Raw genomic sequence first — 26,315 nt, forward strand, 5'->3', positions numbered from 1 at the left:
GTGGTGGTTGTTCCTGAGGTTTTGGTGGTATATTGATCTGTTTGAGGAACTCAGCCAATTGGGCAGCAAATTCCCCTGGAAAACTCACCAAAGGTTGGTTGGTGTTTGTAGTTTCTGGGTCAGATTCTGACATGGCTATTTTCTGGTTTTTGCAGGTTTTAAAAAAGGCCGGGAAAGGTATATCCGGGACGGTGATGAGAATTTTCTGAGTCCCACACCACTTTAACCTGCTCTGATACCATCTTAAAGATGGTAATCGAGAGAGGCGATAAGTAGAAGAAGATTCATGGTGGCTAGAGATAAAAGAGAAGACAAGTGTTTTGTAATTTTCTGTTATGTTTTATTTGATGTAGAACATTCTCTTATATAGAGATATTACAACTCTTAGGGACTCCCCCTAATTTATTATTTGTCTAGGTAAATCCTCCCTATTAAATGTAATAACAAATACCAAGTAGTTGGTACTTGCAATACGGCTAACTAGCCGTTTTGTCTCTTCATTTGACAGTAAGGAGGTCGACTTTACACAAAATAATACTGCTACTACTATGTATGTCAAAAATAACATTCCCACCGTCCAAAAAAAGGAAATTTGGGACAACACGAGAATAATTAATGCATAATTGATAAAATACGAGAGATGAGGAGAAGAGTAGTTAAATAGTGTTAGTTGATAGTGGAACCAACATTATTATTAGTGTTTAATGATGGGTACTAGTGGTATAAGATGTAAATAAATTGATGTATACGGATAATGAGTTTGGGATAACTTTCCATAAATGGAAATTGGATATTTTTATGGGACGAACAAAAAAGGAAATTGTCCTTATTTTTATGGGATGAGGGAGTAAATAATAGAAAATAATGTATAATTACTAATTTACTATATTAAGGCGGAGATATTATGTAAAAACAACTTATTTTTTTGTATAAAATCTCGTTAATTAAGGGATATTGTTATTGTTTTAATTATGGCTTCATTGGGTCAGTGGCGAAGCTAGAAGTTTTATGATGGGCGCTCAAATTACTATTAATAATTGTAGCTTTTTTCCATGTTCACGAAGCCGAAAGCTCAAAATGTCACCATAGAATATATCAACGAAAACATAAACTATAACAAATAGAATACAATAATTATTTTTAAAAAAATTTATTATGAGTATAATGATGGAAGAAAATAATTACGAAATGGAAAAGTACTAAAATTAGCATAATTAGTAGTATAAAATAACAAATAGAAATTATGTTCCAAAAAATAGAAAGCAAAGGGTAACAAAATATACACATTAGATTTTGCATAAAAATGAAAGAGAAGAAGAAAGTTGTATGAAAACAAAGTAGAGGGAAAAAAAGGAAAAACATCTCCATAGGGATTCAATCATGGTACATTGTGGACAACAGACATCGTCTCCAACCAACTGCGCCATTGAATTTATACATAATTTAAAGTTTACATATACAATATATAGCCCAAAGAAAAATTGATGGGGGAACAGAGTCCCCCTGGCCCCAACGTGGCTTCGCCACTAATGATAATGATTCAGTATATTTTATTGGTGTAGAAATTTTAAACAAATTTAGACCATTGATTTTTCCATTATTTACGATTGTTATCGGTAAGAAACATATATTGACACGTGAATCATTAGATTATTATATTTCAAAGTAACCAGAAATTTACTACTCTTTTCGTCTCACTCAAGATGTCCACATTCTTGAGTAGCACACGATTTTAGAAGGAGTTATTGAGTGAGTGAGTAGAGAGAAAAAAGTAGTTGAATATTTTAATAAGGAGAAATGAGGGAGATTTTAATGTTAATTTCATAAATACTTTTCTAGTGCGTTGAAAAATATATGTGGCACTCAACATGTGACATATCCTTTATATGTATAACTACATATAAATTGATACATTATATTGAATTTATATAATAAACTCCTATAAATTTTAGACTCATGATAAAATTTAATATTTTGTTATATTTTACAGGGCACCAAATGATAATATAAGAAGTACTTTGATGATAGAAGGTCATCGCACTCGACGTCCACCTATGAATGTGGCACATTCTTCAAGTGTATTATTAATTAATGTTCTCAAACATATAGTATTAGATAATTATATCTTCATTCATGTAATTTTGACAATAATATTAAATGACCATGTATGGATCTTTCGTTGCTCTATATATAAAATATTTGATATCACAAGCTTCAAATTATATTCCAAAGTTGAAAGAAATGAAATAAAATACAATGTACATGAGAGATCCAAATTTAAAACGATATAAATTACTTAGTTGTTAGAATAAAAAGATAATTTAAATAATTTATGAAAAAATAAGTTTATAGTACTCCACTGAATTGTTTCATGGATAAAAAAGGTTAAGGAGTTGAAGGGAATGGAAAAAATATAATGTACTAGCAAAATTAATTCATAAATAATTTTATAATTCCAAATTTGAAGTAATAAAGTTTAATTTAATTATTACTAGTATTTATACTGTCTTTTTTTATTGTTCTTTTTTACTTCTTTTATCTTGTTTCAACATTTTTTATTAAAACTAGAAAAAATATGATTTAAAATATTTGTTTAAATTTCTGAAAATAAAACATTTTTATAGAAAAAAATATAAGTATTTTCTTTTTGAATTTTAGTTGAAAGTATGATTACAAAATATATACTCTGTATTAGATAATTAAATCTTCAGTGATGTTATTTTGACAATAGGACCAAATGACCATATATGTTCTTTGCGTATTTCACCGTGTGCTATATAAAAATAGTTGAAGAAAATGAAATAAAATATAATGTATGTACAAGATCCAAATTAAATACTCTATCCGTCCCAAAGAATATGCACTTTGGGTTCGGCATAGGTTTTTAATGCAAAATTGGAAAAGTAAGAGGGAGGTAGAGAAAAAAAAGTAATTAAAGTATTGTTAGTGGAGGATGGGTCTCACCTTATTAGAGAGAAAATAGTTTCTAAAATTGGAAAGTGTATATTCTTGTGAGACGAAATAAAAAAGAAATAGTGCATATTTTTGTGGGACTGAGGGAATAATATATAAATTTGTTTTTGGAATAAAAGGATAACTTAAATTAGTTTATGAAAAAATAAGTTTATAACAATTGTTTTATAAGAAAAACGTTAAGTATGAAGTAAAGTGGAAAATATAATATACTAGAAATATTAATCTTCAAATATTTTATAGTAATATAATATATTATTATATTCCTTTCAAAATTAATTTTTATTTAATTATTATTAAATTAATTATAATATTTTCACTATTTTTTTCTTTTAACTCATTTTCATATTTTTTTTGTTAAAACTACAAAAGCATGGAGTAAAATATTTGTTTAAGTTTATGAAAATAAAATATTTTATTAGAAAACAATCTAAGCATTTTGTTTTTGATATTTAGTTGAAAGTATTATTATCAATTCCTTAATTAACATGAGGGGTTATAATGTAGAATTATAATACAATTAAAATAGATAACTTACTTAATTATTGCAAATGATAGAAAAGGACAAATATACCACAACTTTGTACAGTACAATTTTGTTAATTTATCGCTACTCATTTTGATTCCGTTTATGATTTTCAGTCATTCCATTAGTGGCGCATTTGTAAATCATGGGATGAAGAAAATTAAATTATTAAATATTTATTATTATAAATAAACATGTCAATCTGTTTTGAACGAAACTAAAATATTGTGGCAAATAAACAGTAACGAAGGGAGTACATTATGAATTTATGATTTTATCAATCCGAATAATAACAAACTTCGGACACCGCAGTTCAATAAATCGCCATGAACTTTGGAAATATTAGTACAAGATTTAAAGCACACAAAGGTAAAATCTCATAATGAAGAACAAGAGCATCCATCCTCATCAACACTCAACATGTTTCAAAGATTGCCTTTATTTCCCAATGAACAAGGTCTGTAGACCGCAACTATAATAGGTGTGCAATAACAATATTCAATGAGATAGGAATCCTTGTGACATTCCTATAAATATTTTCTTCAAATGAGTGCATGCTGCAGTGGATGCATTTATGAGCTCGTCATAGAATTAGAACCCAAATTTCTGCGGCATTCAGCCAACATGTCCATGAAGAACTGGCACTTAGTTATGTCACTTCCATAGCTGTTCAGGCACTGCAGAAAAAATGGCACAATAGCTCGTCAAAGTTTGAAGCAGGGAAGACTAAGACATTCTGTACAAAGACAATAATTGAGTTTGTTTGAGAGCACGAGCACGGCACAAGAACCCAATGATCCATGCGAGTACTGTTAGCCATTAGATTAATATATCTAAGATGGAAGACCCTAAATGAGACAATAAGTTACATATCTATTACTACATGTTCGATCTACCAATTAGCATGTATGCACTAATTAATGTGAAGAAATAAGAGACGGTATCTATGCTAGGAAAATCCTTTCAAATTGATGTATTTACGTCCTAAAGAGGGATAATGATTAGGGCTCATCATTATATTTGGATGAAATTTGCACAAGAATAAAGGACAAACACTTGTGCTTACATCTTGGAACGCTTTATTGTGCGGGCCGCATGCTTCAGATCCACCCATGCTGGGTGATGGAGCTGCTACAGCTTCAGATGCAACTGTTTCATGCTGAATTGTACGTGGACCCATAACCGCATCAACTGCCCTATGTGCCATTGCACTTCCAGTACCAAATGCCATCCCTAAACATGAGGGAGATCAGTGAGACTAAAATTAATATACATCTAGAATATATTTCATCGCATATGAAGATATATAAATTAAATAGTACTAGTAGTTCATATTCCATATAGAAATTCTCCAAACCTTGAGCAATGGTTGAACCAAGGCTTCCAAGCATGGATCCACCAGAGCCACCTTGGATTGGGGCAGGAGGAGGAGCACTATTCACTACACAAATCCATAGAAGAAGAAAACATTAGCTAGGAAATACGTTTAAGCTTGAGACTTAAGTCTGGCATGATACAATGAACGGGTCAAATAGAAAGAAAATGAAATGTTTAGCAACCAAGCTATGTACAGTAATGCTCTAGAATATAGAGGCAGCACTAAGTCACCTTTTTGAGGAGGTGGGCTGCGTGCAGCTGGACGTGGGGCTGGGCGGGAAGATCTTCCTGTTAATGCAGTCCAGCAAATAACGAGCCACTTATCATTAGAAGAATCCAGGCAAAACCAGATAATATAGTGACTAATAAGCATAAAAGAAGTTAAACAATAGCATTACACCCATGCAAATGATACAACTTTCCTTTCACCAAATTTCGAGAATTGATTTTAAAAGATGAACTACAGAATGAATCAATCGTTTATGGCTAACATATCCTCAAATAAAGGTTATGACCAACCAAATCAAGAAGATAACACTCGCTAAATTAACTCATAGTACTATCAAATCCACAACAAGCTTATCCTACTAAATTTAATTATATCCCAAATAAACAAAATCTAACATTTTAAGCTTGCGGAGATGTAAGAACATATGCGCAACATTCCTCGCACAAACAAGCTGAATAAATTATAGGGCAGAAATGGCATCGATACAATAAAACAGCAAAATTTGACTCCATCAAACGCAGCACGATGAAAATCAAATCGGAAAAAATTATCGACAAACAATATGAAAACGAAGCCCAGAAAAATGAAAACTTACCACCTGAACTACGGCGAGCCATTTTGCTTTTGCTTTGCTTGGAATGTGTTGGACGGAAAAACTGGGAGGGAGAGCGTCGACGGAAATTAGGGGTTTAGGAATTGTTTTGGAATTGGACCGCCAACAAATCCTTTTCGGGGCGTTTTCGGATGATAATTTGTTTTTTCTACTCCCTCTGTTTCTTAGTAATTGATCATTTTGCCATTTTAGTACGGTTACATAGCAATTGAGTTATTTAACCCATTTTTCTACCCTTTACTCTCTCTTACTTTTTTCTCTCTCTTTATTTCTCTACTTTTTTAATTTCTACTTTATTCTCTCTTTATTTAACCCACCTAACACAATTTTTTTAAATCTCCGTGGCGAAAAAAACGTCTCAATTACTATGGAACGAAGGGAGACAAAAATAGTTTATATCACCATTTTTTCTAAACTTGGAAGGTGATAATGATTAAATGGGTTTTACCTACATTATAACGTGCGTTATAATGCTAACTTTTCTTAATTGCTAACTTACTAACTTATCAACATAGTGTATTAAAAATGTTAACACAATCATTGAAATATCAACATATATTTGTGTTGACATTTTAATAAATTGTGTTGACATTTAAATATTAATGTCAATACAATTTATTAAAATCTCAAATTAAGTTTATGTTGATATTTCATTATTATCATGTTGACATTTTTAATATATTACGCTGATGAGTTAGCAAGTTAGCAACATATCACAATCATGTTATGATCAATGTATATAATACTCTCTTCGTTCCATAAAAATACCGGCGGATGAGATGACACTAGAATTAAGATAAAATAGGTAAAGTTAGAGAGATGAGGAGAATAATAGTTAAGGTAGAGTTAGTGGATAATATGACCTAGTATATTATTAAATTGATATGGATAATTTTTCAAAAATGGAATGCACATATTTTTGTGGGACATAATAAATGGAAATTGTACATATTTTTATGGACCGACGGAGTATAATTTAATTATAAAAATCCTCTTTTTGAAAAAGTAATTTATCACTATATTAGTATATCAATAGTGACATGCAATTCGTCTTCGATTAAAATATTATCACGTGAGGCAATTATAAAAAAAAAAGTGAGCACGTGCCTGGAGCAGTCGGAATTCCTCCATTGCTTTGCGGCAAGTTAGTGTTGCTTGTGCGCTACGAGAAGAAGACTCTGCTCTCATCCTCATCGCCTATACAATCTCCTGATTAGGGTTTTAACTTCCATACCAAAATACCAAACACACAATTCCACACTGCCTCCCGATCAATTTAATGGCGGTGCCGCTGGGGAATACGGTGATACCCATAGTGAACAAACTGCACGATATATTCGCGCAGTTAGGAAGCCAGTATAGTATCGACTTGCCGCAGGTGGCGGTTGTCGGCAGCCAGAGCAGCGGCAAATCGAGTGTGTTGGAGGCTCTCGTAGGCCGTGATTTTCTACCACGTGGAAGTGATATCTGCACCCGCTGCCCGCTCTTGCTGCAGCTCATCCGGAGATCCAGCAAGGCCGATGAACCGGAGGCAGAATGGGGGGAGTTCTTGCATTTGAAGGACAAGAAGTTCTTTAATTTTAGTGGAATTCGGAGGGAGATTCAGGTTAGTGAAAAAGAGACCTTGTCTGTTACTTACTCTATTGCTTCTAGAGCTTAATGCTAGATGAGCTTGCAATCTGTTTAGGCTGAAACAGAGAGAGAAGCAGGAGGAAACAAAGGTGTCTCAGATAAACCAATAAGTTTAAAGATTTATTCTCCAAATGTTCTTGACATTACTCTTGTGGATCTACCTGGTCTCACCAAAGTTCCTGTTGGCGATCAGCCATCCGACATTGAAACACGCATTAGAAATATGATAACGGCATTCATTAAACGGGAAAGTTGCTTGATCCTGGCTGTTACGCCAGCAAATGCCGATCTAGCTAACTCAGATGCTCTTCAGATGGCACAATGTGTTGATCCTGATGGTTAGGTCCACTTAAAAAGTGTTTTTTCTAATCTGAAAATTTCATTTCCTAAGCTAAATTTCTTCACCTTGTTTCGATTATTGGGCTCACTCACATACGAAAGCCTCTATTTTCAGGTCACAGGACAATTGGTGTTATTACAAAGGTGAAAATGATAGGCTATTCAATTGTTTTGAGTACTTCCAGCTTTTGTTTGCACTTTATCTGACATGGTTTTGTTTGTCTTCATTTTGTTGGTACAGTTGGATATCATGGATAGAGGTACTGATGCATGCAACTTTTTGCTTGGGAAAGTGGTTCCTCTTCAGCTTGGTTATGTAGGTGTTGTAAATCGCAGTCAAGAGGTAATTTTTCAGTTTCATATTGATACAGTTATGCTCATTGTATTCCTTATAGTATTTCATCTACATGGAGCAGGGCTGAAGTTGTTTGCTGAAAATGTCTACAAACTTATGTTGAAACTCTTACATATATGGGCTGCTTAAAGCTTTCTTCATTTTTTTTATGTATTTCAAGTGTTATAGTTTGATTAATAATTAACTTAGATTATTATATTTGATATATCTGCATTTTTTAGTATAGATGTAATTTCATACCCTCATCTCGTTCTGGATCTGTTTTATCCATACATCAAATCTCTCAAATTCTTGTAACTTATAAGTAGGACTCCTAGGTATATACTGGTATTGGATACCTGAAACTGGGTCCAAGAAATCAAATGCAAAGAAATATAGTCATATTAAAAAGTAAAGCAACATAGTGTCCTTCAATGTAATCATCTCAATGTCTTTAGTTTGTATCTCGGGGGGAAGGATTAGTAGCAGAGGAATCTCATGGTGTATGTCATGGATGCAAGCTTGAAATCATTGTATATAAAGTCTATGTGGAGAAAATTATCAGTTAAAAAATCAATTGACAAGAGTTTTATATTTCTTTAACACTGTGTATATTATGCTCAACAGGATATTCAACTTAACCTAAGCATCAAAGACGCACTTGTTGCAGAAGAGAAGTTCTTTTGCACTCACACAGTATGCCATTGATTATTTATATTACTGATTGGTTTCTTGCCCTCCGGCAAGTAATTCATGTGGAAACTTTCTGACCTATATTTTATAGGAGTATAGTGATATTACAGACCATTGTGGAGTTCCACAGTTGGCCAAGAAGTTGAATCAGGTATTGCTGCTGCTTGAGAATTTATCCTGCTCGAACATATACAGCAGTTCTCGTGTTAATTAACATTTGAAGCACAAAAACTTCTTTAGAGTCTTATTTCTATTTGATATCTCTATCATGACTTGTTGGCCACCCTTTCCATGTCATATCATATCTACTTCTGATGCCACAGTACCTGAATAATCTATGTAACTCTGCTTTAAATAGCTTTCCCTGAACAACGCGAACATTTCAAAGTAACATACTTGGCAGGGCAAATAGCGTTACTTGCTGCTAATTGTTATAATAGGATTGTGGACAAATTCTAGAATACCTCTATAAGACTATGTAAAAACTATATTGTACTATGCTTCACTTTAAAAATGTAATCTTGGATTTCTCTTACAATATTATAAGGACTCATTTAGTACATATGATAAAAGCGGTGTGTGATAAGAGGGGGTGATTGATGATAACCTAATATTTTTTTTCTTCAAAATTAGAGCCTTTGATATCATAATGGCCTTGTATCCAGTGGTGGACCTATGAAGAGCCTTGGGGGTCCCATGGAACCCCCAACTATTTCAGGATTTATACTATATATATTTGTTGTAAATCCATATTCACTCATCAGCTCAAGTGGCTAACAACTAAGCTTTGCAATTTCACTGCCTGAGTTCGATTCTCTTCAAGCTAATTTGGCTTTTTGCTATTTTTTGTGATGTTTTTTACTATTTTTCTTAAGCTAATATGCACATAATTAATAATATTAAATGCATAAATATCTCTAGACTTTAGTTTCCATATCATTTAATTATTTTTATCTCATTACTCATCTCATCCGAATCTTTACAATATCACAACTTTCGACAACACCGACATTTAAAAAATATCCTAGAATTGGATCCCCCAACGTCAAAATCCTGCGTCCGCCACTGTTTGTATCTATTAACTACATGCGTGATTATATATCACTGGCTTAAGTGTGATATGTAATGCAAAAGATACTCATCATGGATTAATTTTATATTGGACTATAATACCCCTTGCCCTTTTGCTTGTAATACAAAGGCTTATATTAGGAATTGCAATAAGAGAGAATAAAAATACATCCAAGCAAAGATTATATTGTTACCTTATCTTGGAAAAGGGCGTCCTAGTCAAACACGCAAAGCCTTATCCCACACTGCCTATTAAACAAGCCTTAAGCATACTGTATGATATGTAAAAAGACATATTCATAACTTGTGCTACATGGTGTAACCTCTCTCCACTTCTTAACAGATTTTGGTACAACATATTAAAACTGTTCTTCCGGGTTTGAAGTCACGGATTAGTGCTGCTCTGGTCTCTGTGGCCAAGGAGTTTGCTAGCTATGGAGAAGTTTCTGAGTCAAAGGTATTCTATACCCGCTGGCTTGTCCTTCAAGTTGGAAGATTTTAATGTTCTTTCTTTTCGTAACTCTTAGCACACTGAAGTTTTTCTACAAAAGTAATTCCTACATTTCTCGCATTAAGTTTTATGACCAACCCTTTCTCCTTGCATATATCATTACAAGTAATTTGCAAATAGAAGCTGGATTTTAGTGACGATTCGTGACTATTTTCCTCTAGTTTAAGTATTATCCATTATTCAAGTTGGTGATCTGATTGTTTTAGCTGGGTATATCAGAACAACCTATCTCAATTGCCAATTAATTACCCGTTCATGGTGAACAGGCTGGCAAAGGTGCACTAATACTTAACGTTCTTTCCAAATATTCGGAAGGTCTGCTTCTCTCTATGTATAACATTCTGTGGGACTCATTTATATCTACTTGCTTGAAGCACATAATAAACAGCATTGCATCAAGGGTGTCAAATATCTTAGGCATTAATGATTGTTTGATATTTTATCCCCTTAGGCTCATTTGTGTGTGTCCATCACCATTCCTCTTTATCTTGTATTCGGATATCAACAATATGACCTTATTTTTATGCTGAGATTAGAAGTGGACTAGTAAGAAGATGCTGGTACAGTCTGCAGTAATAGTTGGGATTGATTTAAATTAAAGCCAGCCACAAAAAACCTTCCTAAACGCTCAATTATGATTATCTGTAATATTACATTAAATTCTCATCAGAGGGAATTTTCTGTTATTACCAGAACATCATACCCTTTCTATCGGGAAAATGGCTAGATGATCAGGGTGTTTCATTGCGTGCTTATTGATAGACTACGTTCTTTCTTCTTCTTCTTCTTCTTCTTTGATTTTTAATTCTAACTTTTTGTTGGAACAGCATTCTCTTCAATGATTGAAGGAAGGAATGAAGAAATATCAACATCTGAGCTTTCTGGAGGAGCAAGAATACAATACATATTCCAAAATATTTTTGTGAAGTGCTTGGAGGTTTGTTCTCTTGACCTGAATAATATGGACATGCCCTATTCAATCTTAGAAAATTCTGATGTAGTTTATTCAACGCTGAGCTTGCATGAGTGGATTAGTCGACTCCATTACTTTGTTATCGTATTGTTTTTGACATGATGAAACTAGGTTTTCAAGATTTTCATTATTGTCTTGTACCAGTAGTTAATTCATAATTCTTCCATGCTCCTAATAACTTACTGTATAAAGCCACTTGGATTTTTTTCTGCAAGTTATGACTACTTCTCTTAAGAGTAGTTAATTCTTTGCTTCTACATAATTTTGATGCAACCAATTGATTTAAATGAAATTTTTAATAAGTTATACTCCTTTTTATGTTGAACAGGATATAGATCCTTGTGAGGATTTAACTAATGACGACGTACGCACGGCCATTCAAAATGCAACTGGTACCAGATCTGCACTCTTTGTGCCAGAAGTAGGTCTTTTGCCTATTTTATTCTTTCTTCCTTTCTATATTGGATATTTTGAGGAAAGCTGAAATCCCATCAGTTCTCACTTTCAAAATCCAAGATCCAATTAATTTATAGCTTGCGAAATAATATGAACATGTAGGTTCCTTTTGAAGTTCTTGTTAGGAGGCAAATTGCACGGTTGTTGGATCCAAGTCTCCAGTGCACCAGATTTGTCTATGATGAGCTAATCAAGGTGCATATTGGTACCATAGGTTCAGATATTTGCTGCAATCGTCTTTTTATGTTGACCTTAACTTGGTTGTTTTCCTGTTAGATGAGCTATCGTTGTATGGTAAATGAGCTCCAAAAGTTTCCGGTTCTGCGAAAATGCATTGATGATGTCACTAGAGATTTTCTGCAAGAAAGTCGTCGGCCTACCGAGGCAATGGTAGAAAGTCATATTGAAACACAGGTAATGTAAGTCATGGTGTTTGTGTTTTCTATTACTGAAATACTGAAAATCTTGTGAGCAAAATAACCCGAGAGTAGATTTAGAGTAAGTTTATGGATGAAGTTTCTGATGATATATACATGTATCAGTTTTTGGTTATGCCATGATATGATAACATGTTCCATCTGTTGAGAAAACTGGGTAATTTTCTCTCAAATAGTGAAATGAACCGATTCAGTAATTTCAGAGTGAACCCAATGGGGTCTACTCGATAAAACTACTTCTCCAAATAAATTCTTTGGAAAGACTGGCGGGGACACTGTCCCTCTTAAATACCAGATTCCTAACAGAATTTATCAGTCGGTGTATTTTTCACAATATAAAAACACCCAAAAGAACCGTACAAAACACTACTACCAAACCCGCAAATAATATTGAATACAATATCCAACAGAAAATAAACCCAGAAATAAATGCGGAACAAAATAAATAATAAAGAAAGAACACACCCAAAATTTTGATAACGGAGTTCGGCCAAATTGCCTACGTCTCCGAGCACCCTTTGCAGAGCCCGCTTATATATAGACGGAGAAGAGAATACAATATTTGGGGATATTACAAATGAGCGGGGAGTGCCCCTTTTATAGGCAGCCACTCCCCCAACTTCCTAATGCCCACCGACGTGGGACAAAATTTTTGTCAAATTTCAACACCATCATGATATCGTGTTTGTTCTGTCATATCCCTGTACTGCCTCTTTCTCTGGCAAGGCAATGAATGGCATTTTGCCCTGCATCCCAAAAGATGACGAGCTGGATGTGATTCTTAGTCTGTTTCTGTAGGTATGACTGGAGAGCAGAATGTCTATGATAATTTTCAAGTATGCAGTGCACATGTTTCCTTAAAATGAATCATCTGAAAATGATAATTTTTTTGTCAATACAATCTACCTTGATTAACTCATGGAGGAAACTGAATCTTAAGTTTAAGAAATAAATAAATACTCCCTCCGTCCCGGGCTACTCGCCCCTTTCCTTTTCAGCACGGAGATTAAGGAATGAGTGTATAGGAAAGTCAAAAATGACGGCTGTAGGTGAAAATTTTTACTAAAAATGGAAAGAGTGCAAGTAACTTGGGACGCCCAAAAAGGAAATAAGTGCGAGTAGCTTGGGACGGAGGGAGTATAAAAGATGCAGCTATAGACAGTATTCAGAATTGTGTTTCATGGAAACTGTTGTAGAGATATAATCTATGTATCTAAATAGTTTGGTAAAGGCCTAGATTCTTTTGTATTTTCTACTTGTATTAGTGTGTGTGATGATGCAACTTCCACAGATTGTTGTGTTGTAACTTATTAGATTTTTTAACATTATGTTTTGCTGATCATACTGTGCTGTAGATGGATTTCATAAACACTTCGAACTCAGATTTTATTGGTGGAAGAAAAGCTATAGAGGTTGCATCAGAGCAAGTCAAGTCCCGTATTGTATGGCCCATTGCAAAGCACAAGGTGAGTGCACTTTGCTTTGAATTTTTGATAAAGCATGTGCTCATCAATTCACAAGGGGCTTATTCTTTGATTTGATTATGAATTAGGATACAGGAGACTCAGAAAAATTATCTTTCCGGGAAAGAAATTTCACATCTCGGGCCATACTTGCTAAAGCGAATGGAACTGTTCCTGATCAAGTAAGTGATCTGTTGGCACCTAGAGCCCCTGATGGACAGTGAAATTTGTTTTTTCTTGTTCAAATCAACAACTTTCCTTTGTTGTTCTTTTCACGGAAACAGGGTGTTCGACCTGCCGCTGATGTCGAGAAAACTGCTGAGTCTGGTATTATTTGTTCTGTAGTTTCTTTCTCTCAATCCCTGATTAGAGAACTGAGTTGCTAATATACAACTACCAAATAAATCACAAATTTAGACCCATTTTGCAATTTAACACAATTTCAAAGCGTTTCAATAATGCCTCACACCTTTTGATTTGTAACAATTTCTGTTCTCCGAAACTTTTCAGCGAATTTTGTCCATGAATCTATGCATATGTCACCATTGAAATGGGATCGTTTCAATGCTCGGAGAATTGGGGATATCGCTATTGCTACCAAGTACAAATCAAAGGTGGAGTCATTAACAAAACATTTAAAAAGAGGTGATTTGTTTTACAAATCTAATATTAGTGGGTGCATAAAACATTTTGCTGACAATTTCTTACACCTAATTGAAGATCTAATAAACTAATAGAAGAATCATTCTTATTGTTCTTATTATGGTCGCTTAAAATGGAAGAATGTGATGGAGGGGTAGACCTTCCCTTTATTGTTCACTGCTAAAGAGAATGTATATATAAGTGAATGGAGTAATATACTAATGTTCCATGATAACAGTTTAATAGTAAACCCAAAGATATCTAGATACAAAATTTATTACTCCCTCCTAAGTCTTTCTGGTGTATTACCTTGAGCACACCTATTAGCTGCTTATGCAGAAGATACGTAGTTGATGTTAGAAACTATTATTTTGTGACATCCGAATGATGGATCTCTGATTGATTAACAAGTAAGCAATGCTGGTTCGGGTTGGGGAATACCTTCGATATTTGGAGGACGTGACAATCATACATCACCTAAAGAGAGCTCAACCAGCAAACCAATTAATGAACCTGTTCATAGCATGGAACAGAGAGTATCAATGATCCATTTGAGAGAGGTACACATTTAGTATTATTTCCAGCAAAATTAAATTATCAATATCTTTAGTAAGATTTTTAATCTGTCCTGCTGTGTGTTTTTAATTTTGTAAAAGCCCCCTAGTGTGTTGAGGTCGTCAGAATTTGACTCAGACGAAAAGGCCGTTGAGATTACTGCTATGAAGTTGTTACTGAGGTCTTATTATGATATTGTGCGGAAGAGCATTCAGGATTACGTACCAAAAGCCATTATGCATTTTCTGGTAATTGCTTTTCGTTTCTGGGGTTTGTTTTCATCTGTTTGGAGAAATACTATCAAGCATAGTTGACTATTTCATAGTGTGAAAAAGGCTTACTACTTTTTTTGTGTCAGTTATCTATTCCTTTGTTTTCCCCACTCAATTAAATGTATATGCTTTTATGATATCGACCATTTAGGACTTCTGATAAAAAGCGGTTACTCTGCTTGGAATGTTAGGAACCAACTTTTGTACTCGTGGCTTATAGCTATTGTTTTAATCCATATTTTTATTTAGGTTTCTCTTTGATGGCTGTTTGCTTATCTCTTGGCAGCCTGAAATTCTATTGTCCTGTTTGCCATCCCTTAATGAATATGTTTGTTATCCTTTCTTGTTTGAATCTTACAGGTCAACCACACAAAGCGAGAGCTTCATAATGAACTCATAAAAAGATTGTACAGGTATGTTCCATGTCGTAAATGATCCTTCCTAATGTGATGAATAAGACCCGGAATGTAGATGAAGCAGAGTAAAGTTTGGACCTCTATGTTGCAAATGAAAGAAAAGACATCTAACTCAACATGTTATAGAAGCTGGGTTGAGTATCCAGGATGATAGTGTTAATTCATTTTGTTATCCAGCTCTTTGTAAGTTCACAAATTATAATGCTGTGTCTGTAAATTTGTAAGCAGAGACAACTTGCTTGAAGAATTGTTGCGCGAGCCAAATGAGGTTGCCATGAAGAGGAAGCGCACCCATGATACACTGAAGGTCCTTGAGCAAGCTTTCCGGGTTAGTGCTTTTTATCTTTTGAGTTCATGAAAGTGAAGTATTATGCCTTTTGATTGACACTACCTCGATTCAGCTCGTCTTATTTGGACGAATTTCCAATTTACTTGAACTTAATTGTATGCAGACAATTGATGAGCTGCCGCTTGAAGTTGAGGCTGCTGAGAGAGGCTACTCCTCGACCTCGGGTAGTGATTGTGATCCAACTGGCCTGCCAAGAATCAACGGTCTCTTAAGATCATCATTGTTCAGCAACAGTTCAACGGAATCATATAGCCCTTCTTCCAAAACCTCAAGATCACGCAAGTCTGGCGAGTCTCACTCACCATTATACTCTGATACTCATTATGGTGGTTGACATGGTTCTGGCGCCGGCCTATATCCAGCCATTGATATATAATTTTTTCAGTAATGCTTTAGGACATATTCTATCATGAGGCGCATGGGAATCCATATTTTTGCAGATCAAGTCGTGTAGGATAGGATATAGTTTGATTCCCTTGGTATAGAGATGGGTTTCTTATAAGAGAGGCAGACAAATAGTGAAAGCTGAAGTTTTATTTGATATAGTAGAAGATATTGTTTGCAGATTTTTCTACCTTTGGTTTCACCAATTGCATTTCGTGGGCGGAATTTAAAAATTATGTACATTAATTACCCAAACAACTACCGAATCCCGTGCATCCACTTCCAACTTATTTTCTAAAAATGTAAAAATCAAGATGCAATTACTTGTAGTAATGCTTTTACTGCTTCTGCCACTAGTGATGTCGCCCGGCCCGGTTCAGCCACCCTCGATGTCGTTGCTCTTCGTCTTCCCCCTCTCTATGGCTGTCCTCATTTTCCTATTTCAAGCCTCCAACACTGATTAGACTAGTTATTTCAATTTTTCTTGTAGATGGGAGTTGCTATGTAATGAATTTATGGTATTTTAATTGAATCTGTGTTTGGAATATATGTATGTAGACATTCTGTAACCAAAAAACATACACCAACCTAAATCTTAAAAAATATTTCTTAATTATCTTCAAACAATCTTTAATTTCACCATTCCTATGCATATTGATATTTACATCTCTTGTTCAAATTTCTAAAAAAGAATGGAGTTTTGCAGCAGCATCCATTTCTTGGAACAATCAATGGCATATTCCAGATTAGCAGCATTACATGCCTATCCACTGGGCCAGTATATGTGCAATATATCTCAAGTTGTGAATCGAGCTCACCACCACAGCAGATGTAGGAACTGCAACTGGCCTTCTTATTTGCAGTCAATGGCTCAAGGACTAGTTGTCGCCACTAGAAGATGTGATCACGTTGGGAGGGGGCACGCCTGTATCCTCTCCATTAGTTTCCCCGCCAAGCTGTGTCACGAAAAGAGCGAAAACAAGGCATGAGAAACTCAGCCCGGCCGGCCCTACAGTTTTAATACTATTGGAGTCACTAACCTTCATAGGATGCTGCTGCATGATAATGGGAACTTTTGTCAGGTCCCTCAAGACTCCCTGCAAAACAGGCATTCAATTATAATTGTAAAAGAGGATTTCACTATCGGTGCAGGGACAAAACTGTCCAAAATCTTGGTTCTTTAGAAAATTAATATGAGTGTTTCCAAAACAATGGACAGTTGCAAAGAAAGATGTTCACTGTTATTAGGTGTTCCAGAGAACAGTTTGAAGCAAATCTTGGCTGCCAATCTTGTTTTGATGATCTAACAGTACAAGCTAAACTACAAAAATAAAATCGTGTGTGTGCAGACATTGATCTCATACACCCAAAATTTCAATCAGAAGTCAAAATGATACAAAATGAAAATGGAAATTTTCAATTAATTTAGAACAATACCATCGGAATATGGACAATGTCAATCAGAAATCAGAAATCAGAAATCAGAATAGGAAAATCCAATAACACTAGCCAAAAATGGAAAAGTTACACTTTTCAAATGACACAAACGTACCTTGCTGGCCCACTTGAGACCACATGCATTACACAAAGTTTTTGGCCCATCTGGTCCACGTCGCATCATAGGGGTGGACTTTGAGCTGATGCCACAATGTATACATCTGTTGAAATCGAGAAGAGAAAGTGTTTAATAGAAAGTCATCTAAATGTTACAAATTGAAGAAGTAACCTCTTAAATTTAAAGGCAGCTCAAATCATTAAAATAATGACCATGAAGCAAATAAGACATTCAGATTCACCAGCAAAAAAACCCAAAAGATATTCCATATAGAGACACTCACGAGGTTTCCTGCTCTTCCGGGCCACAATTACCATTCCAATCCGCAGAAGATGAGCCTGGTTCGTCAAGCACTGATTTTGATGACATAAACTGACCTTTCTTGCGCTGCATCCTGGGAGATGGCATATGCATGAGATAAAGCTTACATAATTACATATTGATACGGATGTATGAATAAGTTGGTTGGGTTGGGCCAAACTTTAACATGCATAAATAAATCTCTTTCAAGCACAACTTTACACCAGACATGACAATGCATATATGAAACATATATAGACTAGTCTCTATCAGCACATTTCTGGAACCATTTCAGAACCATAACTCCTCTTTAACACAATTTTGAAATTCATTCCACTATACAAAGTATTAAGATAACAAAACGACGGATTGACAAAAACCTTCATTGTTTTGCAATACACTTATAATTTACAACCATATTACGCAACAATGAGCTCAAACAAAAGGAACAATAAAAAGAAGAGCAACCCCAATTTACAGTGATAAAGATAAAGCAGGTAATACATATATCCAATGAAATCAGATCCCTAATCTCATAAAATTAGAATGATTAGAACTTGTAGGCATATCTACTTGAAACAGTTAAAGTAAGAAACTGCAATTGGAAAATTTTACTGAATACTATGGTTCAATGCTTATTATACTTCACATAATCATAAAAAGGCTCAACCAGAGTCACCACAAACTCATTACATTACAACCTGAGGGCAACTTCTTTGCGAACTGTATAACGGATCTTCTTTTCAAAACATCGTTCTTTCCTCTTCTCTCTGAACCGGTTTAAAGAGGCAGCCCTCTGAGGCTGACTTGACCTTCCAGGATAATCACCCAAGTTCTGTTTAAGTACATGCCAAGGAGCAAACAAAAGACAACACAGATACCAAGTTTAGAAATCCTCGTTTTTGAAAGTTACACCAATCATACCTACCCTGTGGTTCTGAGGTGTCATCCCCGGAGTAGGAATACCGGTGGGCACTTCATACCCACCCAACAACAACAAAACTGCCTGAACCTGAAGCATAAAAAAAAACAATTACAATCCTTGCAGAACACATCACAAGCCTGTCAATATACAGAATCCAATTACTGAAACTGAAATAGAATCAATAAATTCCCCAAATCTCAACTAATTGTACATTAAGAACTATACTCCAGGAAAAAAGATTTCTAGAAAAAATGAAAGAATCGGTAACCACCCAACCATAATTCAATATGCTTCACACCAATCACAATCACAATCACAATCACAATCACAATCTACACAAACTTCAAAAATACACAGCTTGAGTAACACAAAGTTGCAATCTTGGACTGGCAAAATAAAGGCAACCACAGCCAATAGTTCACGCAATTAAGAGCTAAGCTGAATTAAAATCGTAAACACAAAATCCCCCACACTACTACATACATAAAAAAAATGAAATTTTGAGACAAAATAATTAAAAAAGGAGGGGGGGGGGAAACCTTTTCAGGGGAAACAGAGTCGAAAACATAAACTTCTCCCTGAAAGGAAAGGGTGAGCTGGTCGGCGGGAGGCATATCGGAGGCATAGAGGGCGTGAGAGTCGAGGACGGCGAGGGCGTGGGGCGAGGGCGCGGCGTTGGAAGGGTGATAGCTGATCTGAGAAGAAGGGTTGTCGTTATCGTTGTCGTCATCATCGTCATCGAGGTGAGGTGTAGGGTGATCGTTGGTGGTGTCGTTCATGGTGGAGGCGTGTGGTTCTAGGGGTTTTTTCTTCTTTAGTTCTAGAGTACATTAATCATTCCTTATTTGTACGGCGTTTATTTTTTGTTCCGGATTTGGGAGAGACGCATGACCCTCATGCGTCTCTTTTTAATGAAACGCATGACTGTCATGCGTCTTTTATAGAGACGCATGAGGGTCATGCGTCTCTCATTTTTTTTCCGTTTTATTTTGACGACGCATGAGAATCATGCGTCTTAGAAACAGACGCATGACGCTCATGCGTCTTTTTTTTTAAAAAAATTTGACTGGAGACGCATGATGCTTATGCGTCTTAGGAAGAGACGCATGAGCGTCATGCGTCTCTACTTCGAATTAAACCAGCGGCGAAGGCAGTAGCTCCTCACTTACGAACGCAGACAGCAAACACTCACGGAGGCGGCGATTTCTTCCTAGATTCGGCGAAAGAAGACGATTTCGACTTGTTTTCCGGTAAGTTTCGTTCAATCATTCTACTTGCCTTCCTTATTTGTTGTTAATTTGCATAGATTATTTAGATTTCCCCTAATGTTTGTAAATTAGGGTTAAAAACGAATAGCTCCAATTTGGTTGATTTTTTTGTTGTTTAGTTAAATGTCTACGATTTTAGTGGCTAAATTCATTCTATTGTATAATATTGGTATGTTTTTGATGATTGTCGTTGTGATTTTGTATGTTTTTTGGTTGTGATTTTGGTTGTATAATAGTGTATAATATTGGTATGTTTTTTGATGATTGGTGTTGCATAGATTATTTAGATTTCTCCTAATGTTTGATGATTGGTGTTGTGATTTTGGTTGTAAATTAGGGTTTATAACAAATAAGCTAACACATGTCAGGGTTGAGTTTGTAATTGTTGTTTTGTGAATATGTACTTAGATTAGATGGCGACTTCAAGTTCTACTGGACATTTATTGTATGGACCCGAAGACCCGTCCGTGTTAAATATGCAAAAAAATCACATTTCAAATAAACTGATGAAAGGGGGAACAACCCAAGTATTTAAAGTCCGAAGGACTGAAAGTAAGACTTGGGACGCCGTGATTCACGAGAATGTAAGATATTGGCTTGACGTCTTTGGTTTCAAAGGCGTGATCGATTGTGGGAAGCCAATGAAGGTCGACAATGAGCTGATCACGGCGTTGATTGAGCGTTGGAGGCCGGAGACACACACATTCCATCTACCGATCGGTGAGACGACGACCACCTTGGAAGATGTGCAAGCCATCTGGGGCTTGAGGGCGGATGGCGTCGTTTTCACGGGTCGTGACTATCATGACAACTTTCCAGATTGGACCAGCAAGTGTCGCGATCTGTTGGGATGGATACCAGATTCTTCCACAGAGACAAAGCAAGGCGGTTTGCTGATGACCGCGCTGATCAACCAGACAAGGATGCCTCTGGGTGATGACCTGCCTACTTACGTATACATCCAAAGAGCACGTATCCATGCCCTAATTTTATTAGGAGGTTTCATTCTACCGGATACCACGGGGTGTAAGGTGCCATTTATGTGGTTGAATGGGCTTGGGGATCCGGAAGAGGTGAAGAATATAAGTTGGGGAAGCGCGACATTGGCCTACCTTTATCATTATCTATGCGAGGCTTCCATGGATAAGAGAAAAGAGTTAGGCGGCCCTATGATCCTCCTGCAGCTATGGGCGTGGGAAAGAATGCCCACATTGAGGCCTGCGTTCATAGGACCAAAGGTGCACGAGCCATATACACCATGTGGCGCCAGGTATATATCGAAATTTTTATTTATTAATGCATATTGGGTGAATTTTTTTCTTACATCAATTTTATGTATAGGTGGAGAGGAACAACGCAGATAGGAAATGCTCCAAGACACTCGGTTGAGCATTACCGTGACCAATTATCTCTGATTAGACCTGGCCAGATGAATATTCTTTCGGTTTAGACTTCGTTTATGAACTTATTATGAAATTAATTTGGCATTTGCAATGTTGTTTTGTAGTTTATCTGGACGCCGTACGCACCTTTCACACTGCCTGACTACTGCAATGATGTGAATGGATGCTCTTTGTGCGAAACCTACTTGGTATGTTGGGCCTATGTCGAGGCCCATGAGCCTGGAAGAGTACGCCGACAGTTCAATCGGTACCAGGATATACCGCAGTCCGTAGACAGGATGCTAAGGAACGCCGATCATTTGGGCAAAACTGATCGGCGTGGCAAGAAAGGCAACAACTGGGCAAACACGCATCAGTTCTACATTGGGGAGTGGGACATGAGGTTCTAAAGGTTCCAAGCTGCCCAGTATGCCGCATCGATGTCCATGGATATCCCCATGAACCCGGGGTATATGGCGTGGTATAACAGGATTACCGTGACGTACATGACTCAGCAGGGGACACGGGCCACTACTGGGATGAACGAGTCGGCTGCTTCGATGAGACTATTTGTAAGTTTGTTATATTAAAATATATGCTTTCATGTGATATAGATTGTTTAGTACTGATAAGTGTATCATTTTGTGTCTAGGTTGAGGGGTTTCAGCAGGTTTTCCATTTAACTACGGAAGACGAAATGGACCCACGAGTGCGCCAGATTCGGGAAATTGTTAAGAATGTCCTCGAATCTACGAACAACACGGATGTCATGGAGTACCCCGCTTCTCAACATCAGGATGTGGTCATGCCTTATGAACCAGAAGTAGTTCCACGGCGTCGTGGAGTGCCTGGTGTTCGGACTGGGGGACACGGCTACACAAAGCAGTTTCCATCCAGGATTTGCCCAATAGTCTTGGTGTCTTGGTGCTTGAAATGAGACACCATAGTACTGTGCTTCCCATGTAGCTTTGTGGTTGTGTTTATCAATGAGTTCAAAAATAGAGTTACCTCGATCTCTGGCAACGGTGCACGCATGTGAACAAGGGACTCTCCACATCTGCCACTTCCCACAACTGCACTTTGAATCCATAAACTCGACTTCTTGTCTGTTATCGCCCTTTGCCTTTCCATTTTCAACACGTGGACGACTTCGAATTTGGTAATGACCTAATTCTCGGGCGACTACTGAACAGTAATGCATTTGCCCCTTCGCATCATTCGCAACAAGTTTGTCCCTCGCCCAGGGGGTCAACCGACCTTCGGTTTGTTGTATTTCTGTCTTTCTATCTGCCCACCATTCAACTGTTCGCCAAAATGTCAGATCAACCAAAGCTCTTATTGGCAACTCTCTTACACCTCTCAGTACGTTGTTGTAGCTCTCTGACATGTTTGTCGAGGGCACCCCCCATCTCAGTTCATCATCGTAGCAAAGAGACCAGTTCTCTTTTTTGGCTTTGTTGAGCTCGTGTATCGCAATAAGACTTTCCTCCCGTAGTGCACGTCGCCTTCTCACGTACTTGCGTACTTGAGTTGTGACACCCAATGCCCATATCATGCCTTTTGCTTTTCCTCCCTTACCCTTTAGTTTTGTCAAGATATTTTTCCTCACATGGATCAAACAAAATTTGTGGTGACATATCGGCGGCTTTTTCCATTCATCTGAACGCATAGCCTTGAGGATTCCTTTGTGCCTATCCGAAATTATGCATACCTCCCTTTCGTACTTCACCACATGAATTCTGACATGATCCAAAAACCACTCCCAGCTGTCGCCAGTTTCTTCATCAACAATAGCATATGCAATAGGCAGACATTTCTTGTTTGCATCAACACCACAAGCAACAAGCAGCTTACCTTTAAATCTTCCTCGGAGGTGAGTTCCGTCTATTGTCAAAACTGGTTGGCACTCCTGGAAAGCATGTATAGCAGGCCCAAGTGCCCAGAACACGTAATAGAAGACTTTAGTACGGCCCTGGCTCAACAACTCGTTATGCCTCCACTCAACAATGGTGCTTGGATTCCTATACTGCAGTTCAAGCATGTAGCTTGGCAAATCCCTAAATGACTCCTCCCATCCACCAAATACAATCTCTAAAGCCCTCCTCCGTGCATACCATGCCTTCTTATAACTGACTACCACATGAAATTTGTCATGAACAAAATTTCTTACGGCGGCGGCACTAAACTCGGCATTTTTTAGCAACTGATGGCGAATACACAAAGCAATCATTGGTGATGAAAAGTTAGCATGTCCTCTATCATTACGATGACCTTCACAACTATGGCGTCCCCGCCACTTCCTAATCTCCCACATATCATCATGGGCCATGTGTGTAACAGACACTTCCCACCGACATTCATTCGCTTTGTCAGCGTCGGTCTAGCTGATAATAGCTGTCCCATCTTCTGTCCTCCCATTTGGATATTTGCACACGGCATGCCACCTTCTTAATTTACTCTCAACCACCCTAAATTGCCGGTGTTGCCTCAGACTCCACATAGTAATAGCAGTCTTCACATGCAGCTTGCTATCAAATTTTGTTCCACCATTAATCCGATATGGGTGTTCTTCATCCCAGTACATGGTACTGCGTTCATTACCAACTTCAGGTACCTCAGTACGACCACTTGGCAGTTTGCGAAAATATTTCAACCCAGTGTGAACATATTCTGGAAGTGGTTGTTCACCTTGTACGACGGGTTTATACACTACCTCCTCATCACTAGAGTCAGCACCGGAATCATCACTTAAAATATCATCAGACGATGATGACGACAATTCTGGATCTGCAAGGTCTCCTCGTACAACATCAACATCAGCATGTTCTTGTACATTCTCTTGAGTATTCAATCCAACATCTGCAACGTCTGTTTGCTCATTCATACCGCAGTCGATGCTCATAGGTTCAAACCTCGTAGATGAACCAACACCATGATCAACAATTGGTGGGATTAAGGCATTTCCAACAGACGAATACTCAACAAATAATTCAATATGCCGAGTAGAATTTAGAGCCGCATTGAACATATAAAACACACTTTGATCACTGTCAACCGCAGTACATACATAACTCGTACCGGTACCCAAGAAACAATGCCTCCAAGATATTTCGATGAAGTGTTGGTTGGAATCTATTCTTATCTTAGCACATATCATTCCTACTAATTCAGATAATGAAACACATGAATCCAATACGATGGAAGCTCTCGCACGAGGAGGATCATAACAAATGCCCACATGAGGAAGTTGATATATTCTACCACCCCAATATAAACTCACGAATACTTGCATGATTTCTGCAAAATTAATATACAAACCAACAACAATTAAAGATAAATTTTTTCAATAAACCCTAAAATAGTAAGTTTACATAAATTTTTCAAAAACCCTACTAATATGCAAATAAACAACAAATAATGGAGCAGTGTTGAAAGATTGAAGGAAACTTACCGAAATATGACGGGAGTCGCCAAGAAATCGCCAAGGAAATCGCAACCTTTGCTGTCTGCGTGCGTGAATGAGGAGCTACTGCCTTCGCAGCTGGTTTAATTCGAAGTAGAGACGCATGACGCTCATGCGTCTCTCTTTAAGACGCATGAGCATCATGCGTCTCCAGTCAAATTTTTTAAAAAAAAGACGCATGAGCGTCATGCGTCTGTTTCTAAGACGCATGATTCTCATGCGTCGTCAAAATAAAACGGAAAAAAAATGAGAGACGCATGACCCTCATGCGTCTCTATAAAAGACGCATGACAGTCATGCGTTTCATTAAAAAGAGACGCATGAGGGTCATGCGTCTCTCCCAAATCCGGAACAAAAAAAACGCAGTACAAACGAGGAATGATTAATGTACTCTAGAACTAAAGAAGAAAAAACCCGTGGTTCTAGTCCGTACATGGGAGCTCCTCAACTCACCCTTTTTCCATTTTCTTTGTTTTTCATTTTTATATAAATAAATACATAAACTTTTAATTTAAAAAATAATTTACATAAATTAAAATACTAACACAATTTTAAAATTCCTACATTAAGCTTTAATGATTATTATGGTTCCAAATTTCTTTGATCAAATCTCTGCGTTCCTTGTGCATTGCAGTCCAAAATGAGTCCTAAACTCCTAATATATGATTTTTTACGAATTTAATTCAAACATTATGTTTGAAAATTTGTAATCATCTCATAGACACAACAGAAGTCGCGTGCACGGTCAAGGAAGGATGAATGGTTGGAGACGTTGCCCAACTCAATTGTTCGCGATTCCAGAAGCTCTCTTGACAGAAATGGTGCGGCAAGACTCTGAGAAAGGGAAAAAAGTGAAAGGAGTCCGATGCTCAATTTTATTATTTCATTTTTAATTTTCTATGTTTAATTGTATTTTTGTTATAGAATATTAGTAGTACTCCGTTATTAATTAAGTTAAATACTTGACCGTTAAATCAGACCAAATTTATAAATTAGGGATACAAAGGAGAGCGTTATTCTCCTATTCATCCCTTAGATTCTTTATTTTTCTTAATATGGGCCGTTAGATCTCATTCATCAACGATCCAGATGATCTGCATTATTACACTATAATGGTGCATTATTAGTCGGTGTGCATTATTTAATTGAAAATCTGCATTATTACATTATAATGGTG

The 26,315-nt window shown here is 36.6% G+C and overlaps 6 protein-coding genes across 8 annotated transcripts; 2 read left to right on the forward strand and 4 right to left on the reverse strand.

Moving 5' to 3' along the window:
- Positions 1 to 3,736: 3,736 nt before the first annotated feature.
- Positions 3,737 to 5,879, reverse strand: LOC121806376 (uncharacterized protein C6C3.02c-like). 2 transcript variants are annotated; one of them, XM_042206392.1, is made up of 5 exons: positions 5,704 to 5,879; positions 5,108 to 5,164; positions 4,857 to 4,940; positions 4,566 to 4,732; positions 3,737 to 4,176 (listed from the first exon to the last, which is right to left on the reverse strand). In XM_042206392.1, the coding sequence occupies exons 1-5, from the start codon at positions 5,720 to 5,722 to the stop codon at positions 4,072 to 4,074; spliced, it is 432 nt and encodes a 143-aa protein (XP_042062326.1). In that variant the 5' UTR covers positions 5,723 to 5,879; the 3' UTR covers positions 3,737 to 4,071. The 2 variants fall into 2 exon arrangements, with proteins under 2 accessions (XP_042062326.1, XP_042062325.1); XM_042206391.1 differs by having other exon boundaries at positions 5,701 to 5,877.
- Positions 5,880 to 6,818: 939 nt separating this feature from the next.
- Positions 6,819 to 16,435, forward strand: LOC121806364 (dynamin-related protein 3A-like). Its single transcript, XM_042206376.1, has 21 exons — positions 6,819 to 7,324; positions 7,406 to 7,688; positions 7,805 to 7,833; positions 7,931 to 8,032; positions 8,651 to 8,719; positions 8,808 to 8,867; positions 10,131 to 10,244; positions 10,565 to 10,613; positions 11,126 to 11,235; positions 11,600 to 11,692; positions 11,830 to 11,922; positions 12,004 to 12,141; positions 13,520 to 13,630; positions 13,717 to 13,809; positions 13,912 to 13,954; positions 14,138 to 14,272; positions 14,681 to 14,829; positions 14,926 to 15,072; positions 15,457 to 15,509; positions 15,741 to 15,840; positions 15,965 to 16,435. The coding sequence occupies exons 1-21, from the start codon at positions 6,998 to 7,000 to the stop codon at positions 16,193 to 16,195; spliced, it is 2,529 nt and encodes an 842-aa protein (XP_042062310.1). The 5' UTR covers positions 6,819 to 6,997; the 3' UTR covers positions 16,196 to 16,435.
- Positions 16,436 to 16,811: 376 nt separating this feature from the next.
- Positions 16,812 to 19,853, reverse strand: LOC121806372 (GATA transcription factor 24-like). Its single transcript, XM_042206385.1, has 7 exons — positions 19,565 to 19,853; positions 19,029 to 19,112; positions 18,802 to 18,935; positions 18,084 to 18,194; positions 17,798 to 17,903; positions 17,286 to 17,342; positions 16,812 to 17,201 (listed from the first exon to the last, which is right to left on the reverse strand). Exons 1-7 carry the CDS (start codon positions 19,802 to 19,804, stop codon positions 17,124 to 17,126), a joined length of 810 nt encoding a protein of 269 aa, XP_042062319.1. The 5' UTR covers positions 19,805 to 19,853; the 3' UTR covers positions 16,812 to 17,123.
- A 217-nt stretch (positions 19,854 to 20,070) lies between these two features.
- LOC121806368 (serine/threonine-protein phosphatase 7 long form homolog) lies at positions 20,071 to 23,343 on the forward strand. 2 transcript variants are annotated; one of them, XM_042206379.1, is made up of 5 exons: positions 20,071 to 20,275; positions 20,702 to 21,563; positions 21,635 to 21,722; positions 21,801 to 22,247; positions 22,328 to 23,343. In XM_042206379.1, exons 2-4 carry the CDS (start codon positions 20,707 to 20,709, stop codon positions 22,083 to 22,085), a joined length of 1,230 nt encoding a protein of 409 aa, XP_042062313.1. In that variant the 5' UTR covers positions 20,071 to 20,275; positions 20,702 to 20,706; the 3' UTR covers positions 22,086 to 22,247; positions 22,328 to 23,343. The 2 variants fall into 2 exon arrangements, with proteins under 2 accessions (XP_042062313.1, XP_042062315.1); XM_042206381.1 differs by having other exon boundaries at positions 20,072 to 20,275; positions 20,707 to 21,563.
- On the reverse strand, positions 22,355 to 24,004 carry LOC121809116. The gene is made up of 2 exons (XM_042209660.1): positions 23,573 to 24,004; positions 22,355 to 23,491 (listed from the first exon to the last, which is right to left on the reverse strand). Exons 1-2 carry the CDS (start codon positions 24,002 to 24,004, stop codon positions 22,355 to 22,357), a joined length of 1,569 nt encoding a protein of 522 aa, XP_042065594.1.
- Positions 24,005 to 24,055: 51 nt separating this feature from the next.
- Positions 24,056 to 25,278, reverse strand: LOC121809117. The gene is made up of 2 exons (XM_042209661.1): positions 25,127 to 25,278; positions 24,056 to 24,972 (listed from the first exon to the last, which is right to left on the reverse strand). Exon 2 carries the CDS (start codon positions 24,965 to 24,967, stop codon positions 24,056 to 24,058), a length of 912 nt encoding a protein of 303 aa, XP_042065595.1. The 5' UTR covers positions 24,968 to 24,972; positions 25,127 to 25,278.
- Positions 25,279 to 26,315: the final 1,037 nt, after the last annotated feature.

This window comes from Salvia splendens, chromosome 6 (assembly GCF_004379255.2).
Source record: "Salvia splendens isolate huo1 chromosome 6, SspV2, whole genome shotgun sequence".
Taxonomy (NCBI): Eukaryota; Viridiplantae; Streptophyta; class Magnoliopsida; order Lamiales; family Lamiaceae; genus Salvia; species Salvia splendens.

Coding starts and splice junctions, on each gene's coding strand:
- LOC121806376 (XM_042206391.1), bottom strand. CDS start 5,722: ATGGCTCGCCGTAGTTCAGGTG. Junction 5,165..5,700: donor GGCTCGCCGTAGTTCAGGTG/GTAAGTTTTCAT, acceptor CTGCATTAACAG/GAAGATCTTCCCGCCCAGCC. Junction 4,177..4,565: donor ACAATAAAGCGTTCCAAGAT/GTAAGCACAAGT, acceptor TTTTTTCTGCAG/TGCCTGAACAGCTATGGAAG.
- LOC121806364 (XM_042206376.1), top strand. CDS start 6,998: ATGGCGGTGCCGCTGGGGAATACGGTGATACCCATAGTGAACAAACTG. Junction 11,236..11,599: donor TTTTTGTGAAGTGCTTGGAG/GTTTGTTCTCTT, acceptor TATGTTGAACAG/GATATAGATCCTTGTGAGGA. Junction 11,923..12,003: donor TCTATGATGAGCTAATCAAG/GTGCATATTGGT, acceptor TTTTCCTGTTAG/ATGAGCTATCGTTGTATGGT.
- LOC121806372 (XM_042206385.1), bottom strand. CDS start 19,804: ATGAACGACACCACCAACGATCACCCTACACCTCACCTCGATGACGAT. Junction 18,195..18,801: donor CGCAAAGAAGTTGCCCTCAG/GTTGTAATGTAA, acceptor GCCATCTCCCAG/GATGCAGCGCAAGAAAGGTC. Junction 17,202..17,285: donor TGCAGCAGCATCCTATGAAG/GTTAGTGACTCC, acceptor TTCGTGACACAG/CTTGGCGGGGAAACTAATGG.
- LOC121806368 (XM_042206379.1), top strand. CDS start 20,707: ATGGCGACTTCAAGTTCTACTGGACATTTATTGTATGGACCCGAAGAC. Junction 21,564..21,634: donor TATACACCATGTGGCGCCAG/GTATATATCGAA, acceptor TTTTATGTATAG/GTGGAGAGGAACAACGCAGA. Junction 21,723..21,800: donor CTCTGATTAGACCTGGCCAG/ATGAATATTCTT, acceptor GTTGTTTTGTAG/TTTATCTGGACGCCGTACGC.
- LOC121809116 (XM_042209660.1), bottom strand. CDS start 24,004: ATGGCCCATGATGATATGTGGGAGATTAGGAAGTGGCGGGGACGCCAT. Junction 23,492..23,572: donor CTTTCCAGGAGTGCCAACCA/GTTTTGACAATA, acceptor GATGCAAACAAG/AAATGTCTGCCTATTGCATA.
- LOC121809117 (XM_042209661.1), bottom strand. CDS start 24,967: ATGCAAGTATTCGTGAGTTTATATTGGGGTGGTAGAATATATCAACTT.